The sequence below is a fragment of the Drosophila subpulchrella genome, chromosome X, assembly GCF_014743375.2.
Source record: "Drosophila subpulchrella strain 33 F10 #4 breed RU33 chromosome X, RU_Dsub_v1.1 Primary Assembly, whole genome shotgun sequence".
Lineage (NCBI taxonomy): Eukaryota > Metazoa > Arthropoda > Insecta > Diptera > Drosophilidae > Drosophila > Drosophila subpulchrella.
Window position 1 is genome coordinate 6764985 of NC_050613.1, and position 24800 is coordinate 6789784.

Below are 24800 nucleotides of genomic sequence, written 5' to 3' on the forward strand. Positions count from 1 at the left end.
AAGAAATACAAAAAAACAAAATGCTGTATAAATACCTAAATGCTTATATGTGTATCCAAAATAAATGGCATTATCCAAAAAATCTGGACTTATTTAATAATAATTAAATAGGAAAATATAGAATTATTTTAGGGTATACAGATACAAATGAAATATTTTTAGTTCGGAAGGAAAATACTGAATAGTATAAATTTGTAATGAAATGTATGAAAGGCTTTCTCATAGAAATACAAAAACACAAAAAATACTGTATAAATACCTAAATGCTTATATGTGTATCCAAAATAAATGGCATTATCCAAGAAATCGGAATTTATTTATAATTAAATAGAAAAATATAAAATTATTTTCGGGTATACAGATAAAAATCAAATATTTAAAATACGGAAGGAAAATACTGAATAGTATAAATTGGTAAATTTATGAAAGGCTTTCTCATAGAAATACAAAAACACAAAAAATACTGTATAAATACCAAAATGCTGATATGTGTATCCAAAATAACTGGCATTATCCAAAAAATCGGAATTTATCTATAATAATGTAGAAAACTATAAAATTATTTTAGGGTATACAGATAAAAATCAAATATTTTTTAAACGGAGGGAAATACTGAATAGTATAAATTTGTAATTTTAGGAAAGGCTTCTCCTTCTAGGGGATACACATATGCATATAGTGTAGCTTATGAATTCCATTCCAGCACACATTAACCCTCGAGTCGGGCGCCACATAGGCATACGTACTTGCCACAGCCAACTATTCCAATTAGTAGTGCCAGTCCGAAGATAGTGCTTGGAAATTGACTGGGAATCTGGCAAATATTTCAGTCTCCATCAAGGGGCGGCACTGAATATTGGCATACCGGGATGAGGTTTCTTGAAACGTGACACGGAGTTGCTCGTCGATAAATTTGTATTCAAAATGGAGACCCAAATGAAATTATCGACCACAGACAGATTTCAGACGTGGATTCAATTACAAGGCATGTGCGCACTTGGTCACTCGAGGGGGGGCTTGTGGGTTGGGGCCTCTGGGGGTTGGGGGGATGCTCTTTGTCTTCTGAGCTGCACAAATACATATGCATAAATTTCAGTGGCTATTTACATAAATGTGTGGGGGGAGGGGGGTGTGTTCGTGTGTGTGTGTGTTATGATATTTGCTTATGAAATGAACATCATTATCGGGATACTTGGACTTCTCATTTAAGCACACACACTTACTCGTGCACTGAAATAAAATCGATCAGACAAATATAAAATAAATGTTTTATGTTGTTACCGTAATTATCTTTTTCGATCATCAGTGGAAAACATTTTAGGGTGCCAAAAAAATTATATACAAATATTTTCAAAGGGCTTGCCAATTTAAGTAATTCTAAGACTTTAATACTTATACTTAATAAAAATTAATAAAACAAAAAATGTATAAGTTATATTTACTATTTTAAAAATTACAGGTATGATTTTATATTGCAGTTCGATAGTCTTTTTAAAGGGTGTCTTAATTTTACAGTTCTATCTTTATATACAGTGGTCGGCATAAGTATTTTGACAAAATAAAAGTTAAGTATACTCATAACTTGAATTTACTTCTTGTAAACTATAGGCATCAATGGAAAGGTAATTTCAATGCCGTTTGAATGATACAATACATTTCTTTACCCATTCAGTACTTATTGAAAAGGACGAATTTGTGTAAATCAACTTTGAAATTTAAAAAAAAAACTTTTTTCCTCGTCTTGAAAACTTAAATTTTTTGATGCAAAAAGTTTCTTCAAACAAAAATAATAGTAACTGCAAAAAGAATTTTTCAAAAATCATTTTTCTTATATTTTTTATGAATTTTTGAAAATGCTTAAAAACAGGCATTTGAGCCATATTTTTGTCTTTTTCATACAAATTTTTTCCGACATTGTCACTTTCAAAAAATCATAAAAAATATAAGCAAAATGATATTTGAAAAATTCTTTTTGCAGTTACTATTATTTTTGTTTGAAGAAACTTTTTGCATCAAAAAATTTAAGTTTTCAAGACGAGGAAAAAAGTTTTTTTTTTAAATTTCAAAGTTGATTTACACAAATTCGTCCTTTTCAATAAGTACTGAATGGGTAAAGAAATGTATTGTATCATTCAAACGGCATTGAAATTACCTTTCCATTGATGCCTATAGTTTACAAGAAGTAAATTCAAGTTATGAGTATACTTAACTTTTATTTTGTCAAAATACTTATGCCGACCACTGTATATAACGTTTTTTTTTGGCTTTTTCTTTTGTTAAGAAATAGGATGTATGCATTAATGCCAAATGAAATACTCCCTGTGGGCGTTATTTCACTCCATAAAAAAACACTTATTTCCTCGTTCTTCTTAGTTAAAAATTTAAAAAAAATTTAAAATGTGATTGTGGAGTGACTTTATATTAAAGAGACTTACCTGAAGTTTTTAAAAATTAAACAAATATTTATTTTTCTATTTTTGTAAATTTCTGCAATGCATGGGTAGTCGTTTTTCGAGTGCACACACGAGCACTTAACGGCCAGTCCTGATGCTGGTTAATTAGCCACACAGATACACACACCTGATGGGCCACTCCCCTCCCTTCGGTTACTCATCTCGCAACGTAATTGGTCTGTATACAATTGTAATTATAAACCACTAATAAGATTCGAACACGAAGCGATTTTCAAACTAGCATTGAACGTGGCAACGCGGGGTAAACGAGCCCCCTACCGATTTTCCACACCCTCCGCCCATTTTCCCCCCGTTCCCGCTTTTCCTGTCAGTTGTTTCGGCTTCGTCGTCGTTGCCACATCAACAAGTTAATTTTGCATCGTCGAACGAAGGGGGGGAAATTGGTGGGGGTTTTAAAATCTCTGTGCCACCAAATGGTCGGAAAAGGGGGCGGGGCGATGGCGCTTAAGTGACTATTTAATGCGATTAAAATTGGAAAAGCTCCGCTTGACCAGGACACTCTGTCGAATCGTGTAGAGTGGGGTTAAGGGTGCCCTGTGGGCGCTGTGGGGTTAAGGGGCCACAGGTGAGCCCTGTAACCGATGTCTCCCAGATGCACCGCTTTCAAATTGCATTTGCCTGCGACCTCTCGACTCGTCCAGGCTGGCAAATGGAAATGATTGAGTTCCTGGGAAATCAAGTCAAAGAATATTAAACTGAATTATGCTCCAAAATGGACGAGAGCTGGAAACTGGGATCGAAATTCGAATCGATTGAGCTTCCTGTACAAAATCAATTAATTGCTCCCGTTGGGAAATGGTTAAGGCGAAATGAATGCCAACTGGTTTTCAGAATTTTCAAAGCTGAAAAAAAAAGCTGCCTACCTTTAAAAAATAATATGTGAATTATATTAAAATCTATTTTTTTAGGCGTTACAGTTAGATTTACATAATTTTGTGCTTTTTACTGATTTCAAGAATTTTAGGAGCCTAGAGAAATATATCCCTTAGCAAGTGTATTAAGTAATGCACCTTTTAAATATAATACTATATTAAATGTAAGTCTACTTAAAACAATTTACAACTTTTCAATCAAATCTCAAGATCAAATTTCGCAAAATTTGTTAAAATTACTTATAAATTCTTAAGCACAACACAGAATTTGCCTAGCCAATTGCTAACGAATTGATTTGTATTTCAATTGGCTTAAACTTGAATGGAATTCGATGACCTTGCCTAACTCGTCCACTCTGCGCTGAGATTACGCTATTCGAGGACCATCTCCGCAACTTTCAGCGACGAAATGAAAATGGAAATCGACAAGTGACCAAGGATCCACTGCCGAGGATGTGATGACCACCAAGGAGGAATGCACTCACATGTGAAATGGAAAAAATTATAATCCAAATAAGAGAATGCAAAAGGATGTGGCCAGCGAACTTGGGTTTTCCCGGGGAGCAGGAAAAGCGAGGAGGAATCCCGGGTAACCACCGGGGGCTGGAATGGAAGGCTAAGAAGCCGGCGAAGCGGAGCGAGGCAATCGAAATCGATGACGGATACGCTGGCAGGACAACAAGTCATCGGCTGCCCCGCAGATTGAGGTCCTGCTGCTCCTTGGCTGCTCCTCGTGTGGCTACTGCTGTAGCCATTTTTGAAAATTTCTTAAAATTCAATAAATATTTATGAGTTGATAATGCCAAAGGCACACATACACACACAGCTGGCATGGTCGCTTGGTTGAATTAAATGGATTACGGATACACAGTGGTGGTCAAGAATATAGCTAGCCATATAAAAGAAATAAATATGAACTATATACATACCCAAATATCATAAAAAAGGTTTTTAGGGACTTGGAATATTATTTGTTTAATTAAAAATTAAATTATCTTATTTTAGAAATGATAAACTATCCTTGGTGTATTTCGAGTTCAGAGATAAATTACGAAAATACACCAGTTGTAGGTTGTAGCAGTTTTTTTTTAAGATTTTCAGATTAAACTCTGAAATATGTATTAAATTCCTTACAATAGGTTCAACTGGTAACAATAAAATTAATTCATAACAAAATCAGCTTAGTATTTAATAGAAACTAATCGCTTAGTTAAAAAATAAATGTAAAAATTTTTTTTATTATTTTAAATGTTTTCTGATTCCCACGTTTTATTATTGTGTTGTTAAAAAGAGCACTTATTTAGTGTTAAAAAAAATGATTTATGAATGCATAAAAAACCAAAAAAAAAATCGAAGATCTTAAGCACTATTTTCGTGACCCCAATTGTGCAAGGACGACGCAAAGGAAGAGCTCAGCGCCACGCACAAAATGCAAACACGCACAGCGGAATAACATCAGAGCGGGATGGGGCGACGGCGGATGAAAGAGACGGATGTGCAGGGGGCGAAAGAGAGGGGCATACATAGAAGGGGCGACGCTACGAGTTCAAAGGGCACGACAAGATGCTTGGTTAGCCGACTTGTGCATCTGAAAGTGGAACGGAATACATCGCAAGTAAATGTGCATAATTCATACTCGTAGTTATCCGTTTGTAGTTCGCATTAGTGGACAATCGGGTGAAGGACATGCCACGTGTGCCACAAACCGGCGACTTGAATCCATTTAAGGATCCCACTTTGCCCCCTTGGTCCTTGAGTAAACAGGTCCACAAACCAACTTGATTGACTGGGAAATAAAGAACAACATTTATTTATCCATCAATTAGCCCCCTTTTATTTTTCTAATTCTTTGACCATATAGTGTTTAAATGGGGAATGCAATATTATATGAATCTGCTTGATAAGAAACGAATAAAGGAATAATAATATTTAATTTATGTTTTGAAACTGAAGTATTTGCAACAACTTGCCTTGACTTTTTTACCAAAATATATTTTTATTTAAACAACTTTAAAATAAAGTAGTAAGTCTATAAAGTTAATTTGTAGTATTTTTTTAGTTTTGCTTAAAAAAAAATTATAGATCACTTACAAATTTTGAACTTTTATTTAATATGAAATTCTTATTTTTTAATAACGTTAAGCATTTAAAGTAAATTGTGCATTGTATTATGGATTTGTCTTGAATTTTATTTTTAATATATTTCATTTAAATATTTAATTCAATATGGAGTTATTAATTAAACTGTTCCATTTTTGTATCAATGTAGAGTGCGTAAATTGGTATAAATTGAAAAGGTTGTAAAGGCATCGGATGAGAGCATTAGATTTGACTTCTGGAACGTAATACTAGCCATTTTTAATATATAAAAAAAAGATGCCAGTATTTTATCTTTTTCCACCCGATTTTTTTAAATATATTTGTGATTCTTGCTGCTATCTACAGTGGAATACAGTTTTGATTTGTATTTTGCCTACGTCGACCATTGTGCTGCTGAGAATTATAGATCACACTATCCATGGAATCGAACAGACGAACTGTCAAAATCATGTAGCCCGGCCCAGGCCGGAATACATTCAGTTTGCCACCAGAGCTCGTCTGGAGTACAACTAGTTTCGGGAAAAAAAACCAAAAATGTATAAAAATTCAAAGTGTTTCTTTTACTAGGTGAGAAAAAGAAGTAAAAAAAAATTGTTATAAAAAAGTTTAATATTTGTTTTCTGCTAGAAATAAATCACCATTTCATTTTGTCTGATGAATTGAAAAATGAAATGGTTCAAAATCCAAAGTAAAGAGAAGGGTGAGTAAAAATTTGTTGAAAACCTCTAGGTAAAAAGGCTAATTTTCTTGTTTTCCTCAGAATTTCCATAGCTAACGTGGTTTGGATAAAACAGGCTCTGCATACCCTCACTCCCTCGCACGCACGCCACACTCATACACTCTCATACACACGTACGCACACCACGCACACATACTTGGCCATTGCTTTCCTTGACGGCGGTAAAGCAATGGCATTGCACTTCGTTTTCGGTGAATGACGGCACACAAGTAAGCATTATTATTATTTTTATTCCTGCATTATGATTTCCAACTAATCAAGATCCTTTGCTCCCAGAACACATTTGATGAAGCACTGAAGGATGTCTGGATTCCATGTTATTGCATCTAGCTGACGGCCCTTTTCCACTTTAACCGCCTACGGGTTCAACATAATGAAGATCACACACCTACGATAGGAGTCGCCTTAATAGAGTTAAATATCCTATCACCAGCCGTACTTATGGGTAAGTTGAGCCGAGTGCTCTTGGTATTTTCATATTAATCTAATAACACGTGATCACAGCATTCTTCCCGACCGATGGTACCGGTTCCGCTGAACGTGAAGATTGCATCGGTTGACCAACGGGCTCTAAACTATATGTTGAAGAATCAAACCAATTGTTATGTTATATATATATATGTACCCATCTGTTGAAGAATTAAACCAAAAATATAAAAAAAATATCACTTATTTGTTCTCTTTGTAAATGGAATTCATCGAAAAGATATTATTAGAAAAGTTTTTGATCTGAGGGTGAGGTTGCATTAATCCCGCACTTCAGGTCTGGGGTCTAAGCCATTGGCAAACACGTCGAAGCAGATGAACAAACTTTGGCAAACAACAAACGCGGTCCAATGCGCAAACTTGTTTATAAAAGGATGGTGAATACTAGAAACCGAATCTTGGAATGCTCTAGCTAACAGGGAAAAGTTCATTATCGTTAAATAAAAGAAATAGTATATAGAGTTTTTTATATGGTATTCTCTTTCTACATATATATATATATGTAAGGCTGTCGTTTTTTACTTTTGATAATGAAAGCAGAGCTCACTATGTTAAGGGTATAGAGTTCAGATTTCTGGAAAGTATTCCTTCTGTAATGTAGGTATATACTTTGAACTGCTTCTTTCATAAGTAAATGACTTGGGGAAACAACCTTTATACAATTGAAAAATAATATGCTAGTCATAGTTGCCTTTTGGCAGGGTATGAAAACGTCGAACGAACAAATGTCTTAATGAAATTCTGTGCATATTCCAGCACACGCACGCCCACGACCACGCCCACTTACACCCACCCCCCCCCCCCACACGTCGCATTTTTTCTGCATAACTGTAAGTTCGTCCTGTGCGATTGTCTTCCGTCTCCGTCTGTCTCAGATAGTTTTGGCGGCGGTGGGAGCGAGAGGGGGCGCGAGGGGCGTACGTGATGTTCATATTTTCATAGATTCAATAATTCATAAATATTATGCGCACACGCATACATTGATCTGCGCTGATTTCAGCATCCATTTTGGAATGCCCATGTCCTGCCGTGTGTCTTCCAACTTTTATTGGCATTCCACTGTCTCGAAACTTTTTGAATAAGCGCAGGATCCTCAGGAATGCCGCCACTCATTTAATTCATAGGTTAAGGGAAAAACAAAAGTTAATATCTATTATAACTTATTGGCATTCAGAAGCAAGCAACTAAATATTATAAAATATATTTCATATGTAAAACATTCAAGTTTAGTTTTACCAATAAAAAAAATATGAGTTGTAATTTTTTTTATCTTAAAAAGCCTACTGAGTTTCTGGATTTTAAACGTCAAAAATAACCCTCATTTTAATCTTGCCGACAAAGTATGCAACAAATTCCTATATTTACGTTACAAAGGGAATAAAAACCATCCGAATTGCTTAAAAATCAAAATACAAATTTATAGTAAGCTATTTAAAATTAAAAGAAAAAATTTAAATTTTATTTAGGTTCCCTGGAAAATACTTTCGCTTGGTATAGAATATAATAAAGAGTTAAAACAAGAGGGAAGAAGATGCGTTGAGAATATAACTTATTTATAAAACTCTACAAAAAATATGACTATAACCTTTTAATCTGACCACTAAATTCGGTTATAACCTTTTGGTCTGATCCACTTAAAAAAATGTATTTGCTTATAATGCACATGATATGAAGTGCAATAAAAAGATAAGACTGGAGGAAAACAGATGCGTTGAAAATACAATTTTATATATCTAAACCTATCCATCAATATCTACTGAATTATTGGTTGCATTATAATGATATTCTTTTGGTTCACCGACTGAAAAAATATTTTTTGCTTGCAATAAAATTATGATTAATGAGAAATGTAAATCAAAAGCTTAAAATGGCCAGAAACAAATGTATTTAGGGTACAATTTAAAGGATAATGCACTTCTTTTATTGCACTGATTCGCTGATAGAAAGCTTTTACTTTACAAGCTTGAAGAATACGATGTAATACGATTGTAAAACATAACCGGACACAACTGTCCGATCGTTGAAAGGCATCTCCATCTCCATCTCCATTGACTTTGGCGTTGGCGTTGGCTAATAGTGTTGCCTACTTTTGCGGGACAAGTGGGCTGGAATTCTGGCATTCAGGACATGCGACAAACATGCGATGTCAGCCCCGTTGACGTTTTCAGTTTTTTAACTCAATTTTCAATAAAAACAGTGCAGAAAAGTTTGCCTCGCTGCCTCACTTTGTTGTTAACTTAATTTCGTTTGGCGCTGTTCAGTTGCCAGTTTCGCAGGCTAAAAGCATTTCATTGTTGTCCAACTCTTTTCTGTTGTTGTTGCTATTGTTGTTACTGCTGTTGTAACACACACACACACACAACAGCCCGAAAACACACCCACACTGAAAAGGCATTTTACACGCACTGAGAGTTTCCACTTACAAGGACTGCAGCTTCCAAAGGGCAAAAGTCCCGGACAAATGGAGTTATCGCCGATTGTGGGTGTACGTCTCCACCTTTGTACGTCTGTATGCACCATCCCGAACTCTTGACATCCCTGCTCCAATTGCTAATTGAATTGATCGATTGAGATCCCTCGGAAGAGACAAGTCCTAAGAAGCACGACTCTTCCTACGACTTCAATCCATTTCAGTTACAGGCCAGCTGGGAAACCCGATAGTTTTCCGACTTTTCCATATCGCCACCCATCGCTCATTATGGGCATATTTGTTTATTTTGCCCTTTAGGGTGAACCCCTTCCAGGTTTTATTCTAATGATTAATATTTACTCTTAAGTATTACATTCGAGGCCTCTTTTGGTAAATTCGGTCTGTGCTTCTCGTTAGTAATAACACAATCTTTATATGAATTTTTATATCTAAATTAATTATTTAAATAATTATTATTACAATATATTTATTATAATATATTATTATTAGTATATAAATACAAAGGGCTTATATTTATACCCGTTACTCGTAGAGTAAAAGGGTATACTAGATTCGTCGGAAAGTATGTAACAGGCAGAAGGAAGCTTTTCCGACCCCATAAAGTATATATGTATATTCTTGATCAGGATCACTAGCCGAGTCGGTCTAACCATGTCCGGCTGTCCGTCTGTCCGTGAACGGACGCTGAGATCCCGAAACCCACTTGGAGTTCAATCCGTGCTTTCCACTACCTTAAACCACCCACGCTTTTGAGTTGGAATGAGGACACAGACATAGAGAAGTATTAATACAGTTTTATAACAATAAAATTAATACTCTGAAAAGCTCTAGCAGTAAAAAAAAAACACAGAAATCAAAAAACACACAACGTTGCACTGGGATTTGAACCCCAGAACTATAGAGCGAGAGATAGATGTTCTAGCCCCTAGGCAACTCAGGATTGTGAAAAATCGAAATATAAGCATGAGCAGGTTTGACAGTAATATCTACGAACATATCCGATTCAATAATCAGGACTGGACGATACAATCCCACCAACACTAGGCCCATATCGATAACAATAGGATAACAATCGAAGAAGTTGGCCCAGAATATCGACTTGGGAATCATGACAAAGGGGCAGTTTTCCCAAAAACCCAGTAGGTGAGGTTTAAGGTGTCTTCTAGACGTTGTCATCTCGCCGCCGGTGGTAGCTGAGTGAGTAGGGGTGAGGCTTCTCAGCAATAACATCATATCACCACCGGTCCGGGTTCGAGTCCCGGTAAGTTGTAAGAAGCATGGCACACAAACAGACAACTAAAGCCTGAAACATGCACACACTCTTGACTTGAACGCAATTAATAAAGTAGAATTAAGCAAAATGTGAACCGAAAAAAAAAAACAAAAAAAAAATATTTTGTTTTTGCTTTTAAAAACATTTTCATATTTTATTTTGTGGTTATTGTTTTAGGTGCTTATGACATTGAATCCACATTAAAACAGATTAAAATATTTAATTTTTTTAAACTAAAAAAAAAATTTCAGCTGCGTGCCACGCCCACTTTAACGCCCACAAGCCGCCCAAAACTGTGGTTCCTACAGTTTTGATGCTAGAATAATAACTTGAACTGAAATGTATTTTTTCATTAATTCTCATCGATTGACCCAAAAAAAAGTTTGCCACGCCCACTTTAACGCCCACAAACCGCCCACAAACTGCAATAAATCGTAAGTATGAACGCGGGTATCTCGGAAACTAGAGAATTGAGATTTCAGATTTAGATTCCGTAGCCTTGAGCGCAGAGCAAATCTGTCTACCGCCCACATAACCATATATTGAGATCAGGGGTAGGTGGCGCCTTTCAGTCTCGCTTTACTGCTTGCATATCTCCATCTCCCTTTGGTCCCTTTAGCTGAGTAACGGGTATCTGATAGTCGAGGTACTCGACTATAGCGTTCTTCCTTGTTTTAACTGTTATTGTTAGAATCCTATTCTTAACATTCGATTTTAAGCTAATTTGGTTAGAAATAAATGGTTTTCCTAAATTCCAAATCAGATTTGAGATTGAAAACGCTTTGTTTTTTGATATATAATTGTATCTGACCAAAGAATTGCCTATATCCGAATGTTAAGAATACTGTCTAAGATATAATTGGATATTAATTCATAATAATAATTAAACATTGCGTTTACTAAAAAATTTTTCAGTTTTTAAACATGCCTAAGAGGTCTATATTTTAATACTCCTTTAAAATATTCTTCTAAGCAGATTATGCAAATAATGTTTTTACAACACACATAAAAAGGGATTTTCTGCCTCCGAACCTAACCAAATTTGAAATTCAGGAAAACTACTTTGTTTTGCAGGAAAAAACAAGGTCCACTCTGTTGGCACCCCACCGATGTTATCGTAGTAATTTTTAGCCACTAATCACTCTCAAATAACAGGCCAGTGGCAGCGCCATGGTAAAAATAATGATGTGACATAAAAACAAATTCTTCAGTGCAATATGTGGAACTGCCTTTGCCTTTGGGTTTCTTTGGATCGGGGTCCCTCGCTTTTACCCCCCGACTCCTTCGATGTATTGTCATAAATCTTTCATTGATTGCAAACGAAGACATCGTGGAAGTAAAGTGGGTGTTGCGAGGTATTGGGTGTCTGGAATTGGGTACTGGGTACTGGGTGGTAGAAATTGTATAAAGCGGCCAAGCTGAAATAGATATAAATATTTTAGCCATCGTCGCCAAGGCAGCTGGCTGTTGCTCGGTGGTTCCATTTTTTGTGAACGAATGCCCTTTTCAATCGGCATCTATAGAATATATTCTTAAAAGGAAAACGCGACCTTAATTTAATGATATATTATTACTAAAATGAGTTGAATAGGCCAAATCAACTACTATACAATTAAAAACCAATGTTATAAATTTGACTAACCTATGATTATTATTTTAAATTTAAACAATAAAAACAACATTTTTTCTGCATTTACAAAATATAATAGAGTAAGATATTAGGAAATGGTTATGATCATTATTTAATCAACAAATTACAATGAATTATTTAAAAAAAATTTCTTTTGAGTCGTATTTTTTTATTATTAATGTTGATCAACCAACTTAATGGTTATAAATTTAATAGGTATTTTATTTAACAGATACAAATCCATTTATTGCCTTAGAATGCGGTCTTGATGTAGGTTTTAAGTAATGATTCAGTCAATTTTATTAAGCCCTTATCAAATAGAACCACGACACTTAAGAAAACTCTTCTAACTAACTGGTAAACTTGCATTACCTCTCATAGTTTATTGTAATGCTCTTGATGATATATGAAGAAAGGTTTTTGGCAGAAAGGGACTTTCCGATTCGTCCTGTTTTCCACGTATGCCATTGTTTGTCTGCGACTTTTCCTTTTGTGTTCGTTTATCTTGTTTATCGTGGATTTCATTATGGCTGTGGTTGCGTGTCTTTTGCTTTGCGGTGGCTTATGCCGCCATTCGATTTTGAAAATGTAAATCTCTTGTCGTCGTCGCTGTCGATGGTGCTTGCCTCCTGATTTTAGCTTTTCCTGGCTTTCCCGCCCCTCGCCGGCTTCCCTGCTTTTCCTGTTTACCCCCCAGTTGGTATGGCATTGGCATGGTTAGAGATGGAAAGATGGCATAGTAAGATGGTAAGATGGTGGTGTCGGCGGCATCGTTTGTCAACATGTCGGCAGCGCTGATTGGTGATTTCGATCTGAATTATTAAGTTGCTTTTAATGCGTTTGCTTTTGCTTTTGCTCTGCTGTTGGCTGCTTTTGCCTTGGCAACGATTCTTCTCAGCTTTAGTTGGCACACTTTTAAGCCATGCATCCGGGTAAATCATTAGGCAATTGCCGAGGTATTTTCACTTGTTTGGGCGCCACTGCAGATATAGTTTACAATGCCACCGCCCAGCATTTAAACAGAAAATGTCAATATCTTGCGTTTGGGAGCAGCTTAATTCACAAATATTTACCCAAAAAATGTGACTCAATATAGGAGATATAGGCTAATCAAATTATTTGAATTTAAAGTCAATAAAAGAATGTGGAAGATGTAATAATGGTAGTAAACTTTTTAGTCCTTGTTAAGCTTTTTGTTCAATATTATACAGTTTTATATTTATTAAAGTGGGTTAATTTGTCAAATTATTTTATTATTAAAAAAGTAATATATATAAAATAAATTAAAGTGCCTAATAATTATTACCAAATTAAAGTAAACAATATTCCGACAGTATTAGTTGATAATTATTATTCATTAATTTTTTTATCAAGTTGCTTATCCATTTATAATTATTTTAATGTACAAGCAAGTTCTTTAGTTTTCAAGTATTTTTATATTATTTATATATTTATTATGCAATTCTAAATAAAAGTTTTTTTTCAGTTTCTACTTCATCTATAAGTAATTGAACATTTTAGTGTTAATTAGCTATTAAAAGGAAGTTAAACCTATTTATTTGTTTTCTATATTCTTGTGTTCAACATAAATTTATAAAATAAATTCATAACAAATAAAATCAATAACCTTTCTGTTCATATATAGTTTAGGCGTTATACACATATACTTTTTCAGCACTCTTCGTCGATATACTTCTGCCTGCTGATGCTAATCCTGGTCGGCGCTCCGCAGGATGGCCACTCTGCTCCTTTGCAGGGGGTCTTTTCGCCGCCAGGACTTCATAAATATGCCAAAATGAACTCTATCAAAATGCCGGGCAGCCGCTTCTGGTTCTGATTCGGTTTTCGGTGTTCGTAAAAGGAGCAAAAGCGCCGCAAGTTGAGCAGCGGCTAAGCAAGTAAATTGAGACACGACGGACACGTGAGTTTGATAGATTGAAGGATGTGCAGGGGGCAAACACACACACACTTACTACACACACACATGCTTCCTGGAGCCATGGAATCCTTCGGCGTCTGGCATCCTTGCTCGTGTTTGTGCCTGTGTGCGTATTTCATTAACGTCGCCTTTGAAAATCCATTCATTTATCAAAAGCAAACTTCAAACACGCACAACTCCCGTGCGAACGTGTGTGTGCCAGTGTGTGTGTGATATCCTGTCTGCCTGCCAGGATATCCATGTGTGTGTTGGCAACAGATACTGCAACAATTTAGCAAGCGGCGTCGTAAAAACGAGACGGCCAAAGGGATCAATGAAGTATGCCTAAGAATCTGTCATTTATGACACATGACATACTTTATGAGGCCCAGCATACAGCACACAGCATACAGGATTCGGGATCCAGGCCTCAGGATGCCAAGGACCTTCACGACTTGGGGGCCAGGATTATAACAGCGGCGATAATAAAGATAAGCCGAACGAAACTTGGCCGAAATGCAATTGAAAGTTTTTCTCTTGGCAACTTGACGCCGTCGTCCAGAACATAAAATCCATGTCCTGCGGCTGTGCGTATCCTTGTATCGGCTTTCCATCCTCCCCCTTATATCCCCCCTTTATATCCTAGGACAAACTCATGTATGTATTTGTAACTCTTGAAATCTGCTCGTAAATCTCATAGACTTTGCTTTATCGAAGCCTGTGCTCCTGCTCCTTGTGGCATGTAATCCTTTTCCCTCATTTTTGCTGCCGGCTCGTAAAGCGCCTGGGAATTTATATTTATGGTTTGCCATGTTGTACACACACTTCGAAATATGCCCCGCCCACTTTTTGGTGGCGCCCCCCGCCCATTTGTTCGATTTAATGCGCTAATTTCGTGTGGAGATTCCGGTTTTGGCATATGGAACATCAAATTAGGCGTCCCTTGGATTGCTTTTCTGCTATTGATGATATTCCTTTTACTTTTTTGATGATTAATAGAAAATCGTTATGGGACTTACCTTAAAAGCAAAAATTGTTGTTACTGATTTTGGAAAGTTTTACTACTCCAAATGGGTTTCTAGATTTTCAAAAATAAGCAAAAATGTATTGATAATATTTTTATTGATATCTATTGACTTCGACTAAAGCTACAAAATTGTTATTGATCAAATATTACTATCTTAAATGATATGTTCTTTAATTCGATTTTTAGATTTTTAGTAACAAAGATATATTTTTAATAATATATCTTAAAGCAATTGTTATTATTATTTCATTCTTATACTTGGTTTTTTATTACTTGGTTAATTTTTTAATTTTGCTTAACGATGTTTTTTTTTTTAATGAGTTCTTATAGATTTATTAAAATGTTTTTGACCTTTTAAATTTATTTATGTATGAGTGACATTATTGGCTGAAATATCTTAATTTAAATTTAAATTTAGTCAAAAGGAGGCTGTTATTTTACCAATATTATATAATTCATTTTTATAAAATAAATATTTGTTGTACACATGTTCAATCACCCTTTTATTAAACTAAAACTTGTTAATTTTTTTAGAAAAAATAATTATCCCTCAATTTACCCTTTGTCTCGCAATTACATGCCATTTTGCCCACTCAAAGTGGTTGGGTCCTTCTATGTTTTATGGTTTCCCAGTCCCAGTGCTGGGAAAACTCCTCTTCGCTTGACTCACACTGCCTGAGAACCAGAAGGCCTGACCGAAAACTCCGCCCTGCAACTTCATTTTCCACTGCCCATTTTCCACTGCCCATTTTCCATCGCCCATTTTCCATTTACCAGCTTGAGTTCGATGCGCATTATGAATTAAGCACAAGGCAGAGCCTCCCGCAATAATTGCAAACTACTGAAGCATTTAATATTTTGAGTGCATTTCCGCGTTACGCGTTGACCAACCAAAAAAAACAGCAGGACGAGGGGGAGCATAAGCTGGCCAAAGGATCTGAAATCGGAGTCGGGGGTTCCAGTTCACCATATCGAGTGGGGAATCCAATCGAATCGAAGCGCATGGAAATCGAAAGTCGGTGGCAGGAGACTGAGCCGCCGGGCAGAGAAAGAGAGGTCAGTTCTCACTGGCCGACTGGCCGTAAAGTTAATAAAGAGCCCTGGGGGCGATAAACAATTTGCGTTGCGAAAAGTCGAGATATATGTATAGGTAGTTCGGGTGGTTGGGGGCTTTTCCATCTCCCAAAAAACAAAAACACAGGGCGCTTAAGGCGGACCAACGGACTGCGAACTTGAAATTCTAATTGGCATTTTATGCCATTCCGGACGAGAGGGGCCGTGATTGAGGTCCTGTCCGTATTCGTGGCCAGGTCCTCGCCGCCCGTCGAACAGGTGTGAAATCGTTGACGAATTCTCACGAATACGTTTAATCCGCTTTCGGATTTTTGCAGTTGGCCAATGACGGTGGACGGCCACAACCGTGCCAAGGATCTGCTTGCAAGTACAGTAGAGCTTGGTCTGTGGAACCCGGTCGGAAAATGCTAGTTGAACTCGGGTTTTTTTTCTGCAGATGGGACAATCAACGTAATTCATATTATGTTATTTACTTATGTATGTATTTACTAATTTATTTATTTCCTAATTATTAATTTATTTATTTATTTAATTAATTAGTTATTCCTCTTATTTTTGTTTATTTACCTATTTATTTAAATTCAGATTTTTAATCAATTAAACCCACATTCTCTAATTTAGATATCATAATATTAACATAAAATACGTAAAATTAGAATGGTTTTAAGTAATAATTTAAGGAAGCAGCAGAATTATTATTTAAAATTGTATTAGAATATGTATAAATCGAAAAGTATATTTTGATATTGTAAAAAAGCTATTCTAAATATATCCATAAAATGATTTAACAAATTCAAAGCATTTTTAAGTGTACTAAAAACTGTGCAGGAAGATAACAAAATATTTTGTAGTTATTATTAAACATTAAATATCTTTAGAGTATTTTCCCTGAAACAATGCTTATATATACAAATAGGATACCAAACACAACTAGTTAAATAATAAAATTAGTACAATTCGATGAACCAAAAGGGGCATGTTTATCAACAAGGTGGAATAACCATAAATTAATTTTTTTAGTATATTACTAATATTAAATGTAAATTACTATTATATTTATTTGCCTAACCGTAATTTAAAACAATACAACGATATTAAATACAGCAAATTGAATAATTGAATTCAAAAATGTATTGAATTTAGAAATAGGAACTTCGTAGTTTAGGCTATCCAGTTCAGACTGTAGCCACACAACTTAGTCGCAGTGCTAACGAGGTCGCACTGTACAGTGGAGCGACCTCGGCCGCTTTGCATTTTGCGGGCGATATCATGTTGGATTAAAAAGAGCGACGTCGTCGCTGGGGCTTCTGCTTTTGCTCCTGATTCTGCTCCTATCCTATCCTTCACTTCACTTCACTTCGCGTCCTTCATCCGGCTGCCCTGGAAATTAATTTCGTGCACATGTCCTGCAGCCTTTTTCCCGCAACTTTTGTTTGGCGCACACACAATGGGAGTATCGCACATCGGGTCACCCGGTTTACCTGCCCATCTCCCGAAAAACCAACACCCCGCACCCAAAATCCAAAAACCAAAAGAGCCAACTGTCCAAATGTCCGCAGCCTCACGTGTTGACCGCAAATGTTAAAGCGGCGTGACTTTATTCGATTATATATGTGGGCCGGGGCTTGGCCTCGGGCTGGGTGGTAACCAAAAAACATTAGAGCCGGATCCGTTTTAGCATAACACCATTGTTGTTCCGAAATGAAATTGAAACCCGCTCCCATTCAGAGGGGCAATTGTTTTCCGCTGCCCAGAAAGTCACTGCTACACTGGAAAAATATTCATTTCTTAGAATTATTATACTTATAGCACCAGGATACCAAATCAATAAATCAAAATCTTAACAAGGACCTACGATTTTAACTGATTTTTGATTTAACTGAGCAATTTGAAATAAAAACTTTATATATGCACAAAAAGGAAATTTTAAAAAGAAGAATATAAAAATTACAAAATTATAAATAACATTTATTAATTTTTTTTAAATATTTAAATAAATACATAACTCTTTTGTAACAATTTTATAGCTTATACCTAAATACTTATTTAAATAAGTATATACTATATTTGTTTTGTCACATTTTGTTGGCTTATACAATAATTAAATTTGTTTTTTTAGTCGCTCAATATAAAGACAAATATCGAAATTAGTACATAAGATAAATAAGGTATGTATCTGTTAAATGCATTTTTGTGTTTATACATTATTTAAGTAAAAGTTAAGTAATAAGTTAAATAATGCTAAAAACTATCAATTTCTTAATCGAATAGTTTCAAGCCGTTTAAGTTTTGATTATATTTCTCCTTCTGACTTACTCATTTAATTTCTATAATTTATTTTAAAACGATTTACTTGCCAGTGCCTTTTGCACCCGCCCCCAATCAAATGTCAATCGGCAAGCATTCGTGGAGTGCTGACGGATATCGAGTTGATGAAGAAGTTTGGGACAAGTCCTGGAGATTAATTTGCTCTTTAGGCAATGGCAATCGCAATCCCAATCCACTCCACTCCATTCCGCGCTTATCACCACTCGTTCACTCCCTCAAGGGGTAACTCTGGTAACTCACAACTCGTAACTCCCCTTTTGTTGTTTGACAACTCGTTGGTTGGCCGTCATACGAGCGCATAATCGTAAAAAGTCTGCAAAATGTCCATAAATGCCGATTAAATCTTTATTTTCCGCCTTGGCGCACGCAGCAGTCAGCCGGAGTATGTAACCCTTGATGAGGGTTGTCCTCGGATATTCGGTTTTCGGGATATTTGGTATTTGGTTACGCGTTTTCGAGCGCCGCTGACTGTTGACAGACATGTGACAGGCGCGATCGTGCAACCTGATGATTTAATAACCCGCCCGGCCGACGGATTAGAAATGCCTCTCGAAGGACAATGACCGGAAGGATATGGCGAACGGTGCTGGGAAAAAATGGTACAGCCTTAATTCGGAGATCATCAATCTAAGAAATTCTTAAAATCGTATTTTTTACAGAAGTGTTAGGTATATATTTATAATATAGAGGTATATATTTATAATATAGAGGTTACTTTACCCGATAAAGACTTTTTTAGTCTTAACAAATTTCTTAGTCAACTGGTTATCCTTCCAGGGGTTATACCTTAGATTTATTTATTTGAAAATTCAAATTGCCTTAAAAACCCATTAATAAATGTTAGTGTTAAAGGTTTGCTTGAACAACTTTTTGAAAAGTTTGACTAAATAATATTTTTTAAGTACAAATTATAACAATAATGTATTATTTCATGGGCATATCTTGATTCCTAGGATATGAACCATCTTACATTTTGTGTATTTTGAGGAGCTAAAAAAAATAATAAGGATCAAATACTAATGGGGTCGTCTTGATTTCTAGGATATTTAGGAGCTCAGATTTTATTTTATTTTGTCTTCATAAGTGACCATTTAAAAAAAATTAATTAACTTAATAAAATGAATAAAAAGCGTTTTAGATGCCTCACCTCAAATATATACCAACACTTTATGTTTTATTTTCTTATCGTATGTGCTGCAACTGCTTTGTAATTCCTGTTTAAAGGTCCCTGATGGATATCTAGCTATGGGATACTAACATCTCTGGTGGTGTGGGGGTTGCAAATTTGCAGATACGGATGTCACTGCCTCTAAAACTAACCACCCAGGATAACGGTGAGACATCGGTGGACTCTCCTTTTTCAGTTCCTGTTTTTGGTGCTGTTGTTGTATAATTGTTGTTGTTGTTGTTGGTGTCACCGCAGCGTATCCTTCGTGTGCGTGTGTGTGTGTGTGTGTGCAGCGTGTGTGTGATTGATGACAACTCGAATAAGCGATGATTGATGCTTATTTTACACTTTTCGCTACAACACACGGCGACACATGTTTGTTTGGGTGTTTGGGTGCGGTAAGGCGGTATTGGTATTGGTATGTGTGTGCGTGTGTGTCGCTGTCCATGTGCATTTGCGTTTGTATCTGTGTGATCCTGGGAGTTTGGTCCAAGTGCAGCAGTGGGTGGCGATACAGAAGCGTTCAACGAAATAGTAGGTCCTTTAAATATGTTATTTATCAATTTTATAAATATGAAAATATACTTTGAGTGAATTAACAATATCATTTCATATCATTCCTTAGGGTAATCTAGTTTTTGAAACAGCCTTTAAGATGTTTTTAAACTTTACTTTCAACCAAAATCAAAAATCAAATTCTGAGAGCGTTATGTTTTTATTGGAATCTTTATTTTTTTGTGTCAATCAATAGGTATTGACAAGACTAATACATTTCAGTTAACATTTTTTTTCTTGAACAAAAATTGTTGGCGCCACAGTCTTGGGCGATTTGTGGGCGTTAGAGTGGGCGTGGCATGTTTGCGTGACAAACTTGCGCTGCGTACAAAGCTAAGGAATCTTAGCCTGAAAATCAATTTCTCTATCTTTGATAGTTTCCGAGATATCAGCATTCAAGCTTTAAATTTTTTGAAGATTGTGGGCGGCTTGTGAGCGTTAGAGTGGGCGTGGCAAGATCGACTGCTGATTATCTACCTGTTGCATACTTTTCCCCGAATACAATGAACCCCTTTACTCTACGAACGAATATATTATTGGAATATTGTTCAAAAAATCATGAATTCCCAAAGTTTCTTTGTCTGATATCTACAAGGATAATATCAAATATTATAGTGCTACAGTTTCGACGTGTATTGTGCGACAGGGGATTATTACGAGCACACGTTCCGGCGTCTCCAGACGCCGACGAGCCGCAATCATCAATGTCACCATTTCCCCCATTCCAACAGCCCGAATCCTGAGTCCCGAGTCCTGAATCCCGCATCCTGCAGCCTTCTCATCATCCCTCCGCCGCGGCGGTGGGAATCGATGTCAGTGTATTAGTAATTGTTTGATTTCACCCGCCTCCTGAATTCCTCTTGTCTGTGTGTGTGTGTGTGGGATGCTCCTCCTTGTGGTTTGCTTATTGGTGTTCGGCAATACATCATCGACTGGCTGACATCCAACCCACAACCCATTCCACATCCCATCAGGATGTCTGGCCAGAATCTGGTCGAAAACGATGCCTTTTTGCATACTTACTGTCCTACAGCTGCAGTCTAGATAATAGCACAAGAATTTCGACAAGATTTACTTTACTAACTTAAACGATTTAGAAGCAATCAAGATGCAGACATGTTACTCTGGAGATTTCAAAAACAATCTATAGGGGGCACCAAAAAAATCACTGGAGTTTCGATATCCTTATTAGAGATATCTAAAAGTATGAAGCATTGGACGCTCCAGACTTAAAATACTTTTTGGCAACATTTCAGAATTTTAGATATTACAGAGCCCAAAAAATACCATAGTATATTTTTAAAATGAAAACAATTTAATGGCTTTATTTTTAATAGGAGTACCTTAGGAAAAACATAAATTTTTTAACGACTGGCCATTGTAAATATAAGTAAATGTACCCTTCTTATTTTGAGTGCTATCAACCTGATCGCCACTGTGCCCACTCGGGGCTCTAGGAAATGTAATTTAAAACGCCGCACAATGGCGATTCCAAATCCTGTCCTCTTGGGCTCACTTGTAATTGTTAATTAGAGCTGACAACGAACAGAGTCGACCAGAGGGCTCGTCATGAATTGTGCGAAATGCACAATTTTCCGTTTACCAGGCCAATTGATTAAGTTCTGTTCGATGCGAATTGACAGGCAAACAGTGAAAATACATATCAAAAACGCACAACTGTTGTTATTTTGAATTATTCAATGGAATGTGCTCAACTTGAATTTATGTTGCACTTGCACACCTGCTTTTTAATGGAATTCATATTATTGCTCAGATCTGTCATTGCAATTGCGAGTTTTGAATTTTACACGGTCAACGATGGTGTAAATGAAAAATTACTACCTGAACAGTAGATTATAACGAAAAAATGCCCATTCAATGTAAAAAAGCTATTTACATTTAATTAAACGTATCTTTGTCACAGACATTAAACTTGATTGATAAACTTTATTGCTATGAGTGGCAAAAGAAGCCTCTATTTAAAACACTTAAAAGGTTTTTGGCACTGTAAATGCGCTTTTGATCACTTTTTCCTAGAACTTGGGGCCTTGATTCTGTTGGGAATTCACGAAGAATATGTTGGGAGGTGCTGTACTTGGACGCATCAATCCGATTCCTTGGATTGCAGGTAATATCTTAGAGATTTTAATTATAAATATTTTATATTAAATCATATTTTGAAAGTGGGTGACTCACTTTTCTGGTTTGGCGCCGAAAACGCTGTCGATGCACTTGAGCTAACTTTCCGCTGGATAAAAGCGATCGCTTCCGCCGCTGCCAAACCTGTGGAATATTATTGTAAATTATTGGATAAAGGATTGTATAAAGATGCAGGTTTTCCTTAGCTACATTATATATTATTACTATAAAAAAAACCCTTTCAAGACGGCAAAATCAGCCGGCAGCAAAAACGGTTTGATATAGAAACGTAAAACCAGAAATATTAAATATATAAAGTTATATACTTGCTAAAGCCAAATTTAAAATAAACTTATTTCCAAAATAACTTTTTAATCACAAAGCTAAAATTTGTTTTCGATTTACGAGTTATTGATTTAAATTCCCCAAAAGTGATGAGGTGTAATTGCCTCACCTGCATATTTACATCGTAACGTATCCGCTGCTCCAACTGTGATTTTCTGGCCAACAACTGGTGACAGAGCCACCTTACTCCCCGCTGCAGATCCTCGGCATCGTCCATCTGGCAGATGAGCAGGGGACATCCGCAGGACTTGGCCAGCTCCTCCAGGCCGAAGGCATATTCCACGTCATAGAGCTGGACTCCATCGCAATGTCGCGAGGCGACCAGGAGCACCGGTTTGCCAGCCAGCTGAGTGCCTCGAAGGCAATCGGTTAGCAGGCCAAAGGTGGCCTGCAGTTCATCCGGATCCGAACCCAGATCGAAGCAATATATGAGGGCGTGCGAGGAGGCGTAGTAGTGCTTCCACAGGCGCTGCATCTCCGGATTGCCACCGACTTCGGTCAGCTGAAGTTTTGCAGGGAGTTCCTCCGTGGAAACCTCATAGCAACGCACTCCATTCGTCGCCTCCTGGTCATCCAAGGATCTCTGAACTCTGGTCAGGCGATGGCCCAGCTCCGTTTTCCCACTGCCCGAGGGTCCAAGGATCAGCAGCTGGAACTCCTCCATCGGCGGCGAGGAAATCCCACAACAGCTGCAGGATTGGGTACAACAACAGTTGCGCAGCTTGGCGCACAGCAAACCCATCTAGCACAGGTACATTTTTAAGGGATTTTTTGAGTAATATTTTTGGTTTATTTTTCTTTAGGACTTTCTTAACTGCAACTCCTTTTCCAGTTCGACAGTAATACTTGTTTATTTACCTGCCACCGGCGGACAGCTGATTGCGACAGGTAGTCGTCACGGGCAACGCCAGGAAGTTCAATGTTTTGGCCAGTATTCCTTGGAAAGTTGCCTAGACAACCGATCCGACGAGGGATGGCTTCACTCCCTCCAGCGAATTCCACGTAAGTGGTTCGCAGTTCATTCGTTTCAGGAAGGGTGTTCTAATTTTCCCCGAAGCTTTGAACCAGCACAATGAATCACTTCTGATCCCACAAAGAAAACCCGCCGCTGTTACAGTTCAGTCACCACTCGTAAAAAACGAATATGGAAATATATTATGCTATTGTGAAAATAAAGAATATATTAACAATGGGTATACAAATTAGCACCAACATGGAACAACGCTATAGTCGAGTACCTCGACTATCAGATACCCCTTACTCAGCTAAAGGGACCAAAGGGAGATGGAGATATGGAAGCAGCAAAGCGAGACTGAAAGGCGCCACCTACCCCTGATCTCAATATATGGTTATGTGGGCGGTAGACAGATTTGCTCTGCGCTCAAGGCTACGGAATCTAAATCTGAAATCTCAATTCTCTAGTTTCCGAGATACCCGCGTTCATACTTACGATTTTTTGAAGTTTGTGGGCGGTTTGTGGGCGTTAAAGTGGGCGTGGCAAACTTTTTTTTGGGTCAATCGATGAGAATTAACGAAAAAAATACATTTCAGCTCAAATTATTATTCTAGCATCAAAACTATAGGAACCATAGTTTTGGGCGGTTTGTGGGCGTTAAAGTGGGCGTGGCACGCAGCTGAATTTTTTTTTAGTTTGAAAAAAATTAAATAAAATAAAATATTTTAAGCCTGTTTTAATGTGAATACAATGGCATAAGAACCTAAAACAATAACATCAAAATAAAATTGGAAAATGTTTTTAAAAGCAAAATATTTTTTTTTTGTTTTTTTTTTTTGTTTTTTTTTTTCGGTTCACATTTTGCTTAATTCTACTTTATTTATTGCGTTCAAGTCAAGAGTGTGTGGATGTTCAGTCCTTGGTTGTCTGTTTGTGTGCCATGCTTCTTACAACTTACCGGGACTCGAACCCGGACCGGTGGTGATATGATGTTATTGCTGAGAAGCCTCACCCCTACTCACTCAGCTACCACCGGCGGCGAGGTGACAGCGTCTAGAAGTCACCTTAAACCTCACCTACTGGGTTTTTGGGAAAACTGCCCCTTTGTCATGATTCCCAAGTCGTTACTGTGGGCGAACTACTTCGATTGTTATCCTATTGTTATCGATATGGGCCTAGTGTTGGTGGGATTGTATCGTCCAGTCCTGATTATCGAATCGGATATGGTTGTAGATATTACTGTCAAACCTGCTCATGCTTATCTTTCGATTTTTTCACAATCCTGA

General features: G+C 36.8%; 1 protein-coding gene and 1 long non-coding RNA gene across 2 annotated transcripts; one reads left to right on the forward strand and one right to left on the reverse strand.

Moving 5' to 3' along the window:
- Positions 1 to 5922: 5922 nt before the first annotated feature.
- Positions 5923 to 6857, forward strand: LOC119557529. Its single transcript, XR_005220093.1, has 5 exons — positions 5923 to 6013; positions 6074 to 6146; positions 6207 to 6394; positions 6462 to 6630; positions 6690 to 6857. It is a non-coding gene; the product is annotated as an uncharacterized LOC119557529 (long non-coding RNA).
- Positions 6858 to 22108: 15251 nt separating this feature from the next.
- Positions 22109 to 23301, reverse strand: LOC119558389 (ADP-ribosylation factor-like protein 8B). Its single transcript, XM_037871917.1, has 3 exons — positions 22669 to 23301; positions 22272 to 22358; positions 22109 to 22210 (listed from the first exon to the last, which is right to left on the reverse strand). Exons 1-3 carry the CDS (start codon positions 23299 to 23301, stop codon positions 22109 to 22111), a joined length of 822 nt encoding a protein of 273 aa, XP_037727845.1.
- Between the last annotated feature and the right edge of the window lie 1499 nt (positions 23302 to 24800).

Coding starts and splice junctions, on each gene's coding strand:
- LOC119558389 (XM_037871917.1), bottom strand. CDS start 23,301: ATGGGTTTGCTGTGCGCCAAGCTGCGCAACTGTTGTTGTACCCAATCC. Junction 22,359..22,668: donor GTTACGATGTAAATATGCAG/GTGAGGCAATTA, acceptor AATATTCCACAG/GTTTGGCAGCGGCGGAAGCG. Junction 22,211..22,271: donor TTCGGCGCCAAACCAGAAAA/GTGAGTCACCCA, acceptor AAAATCTCTAAG/ATATTACCTGCAATCCAAGG.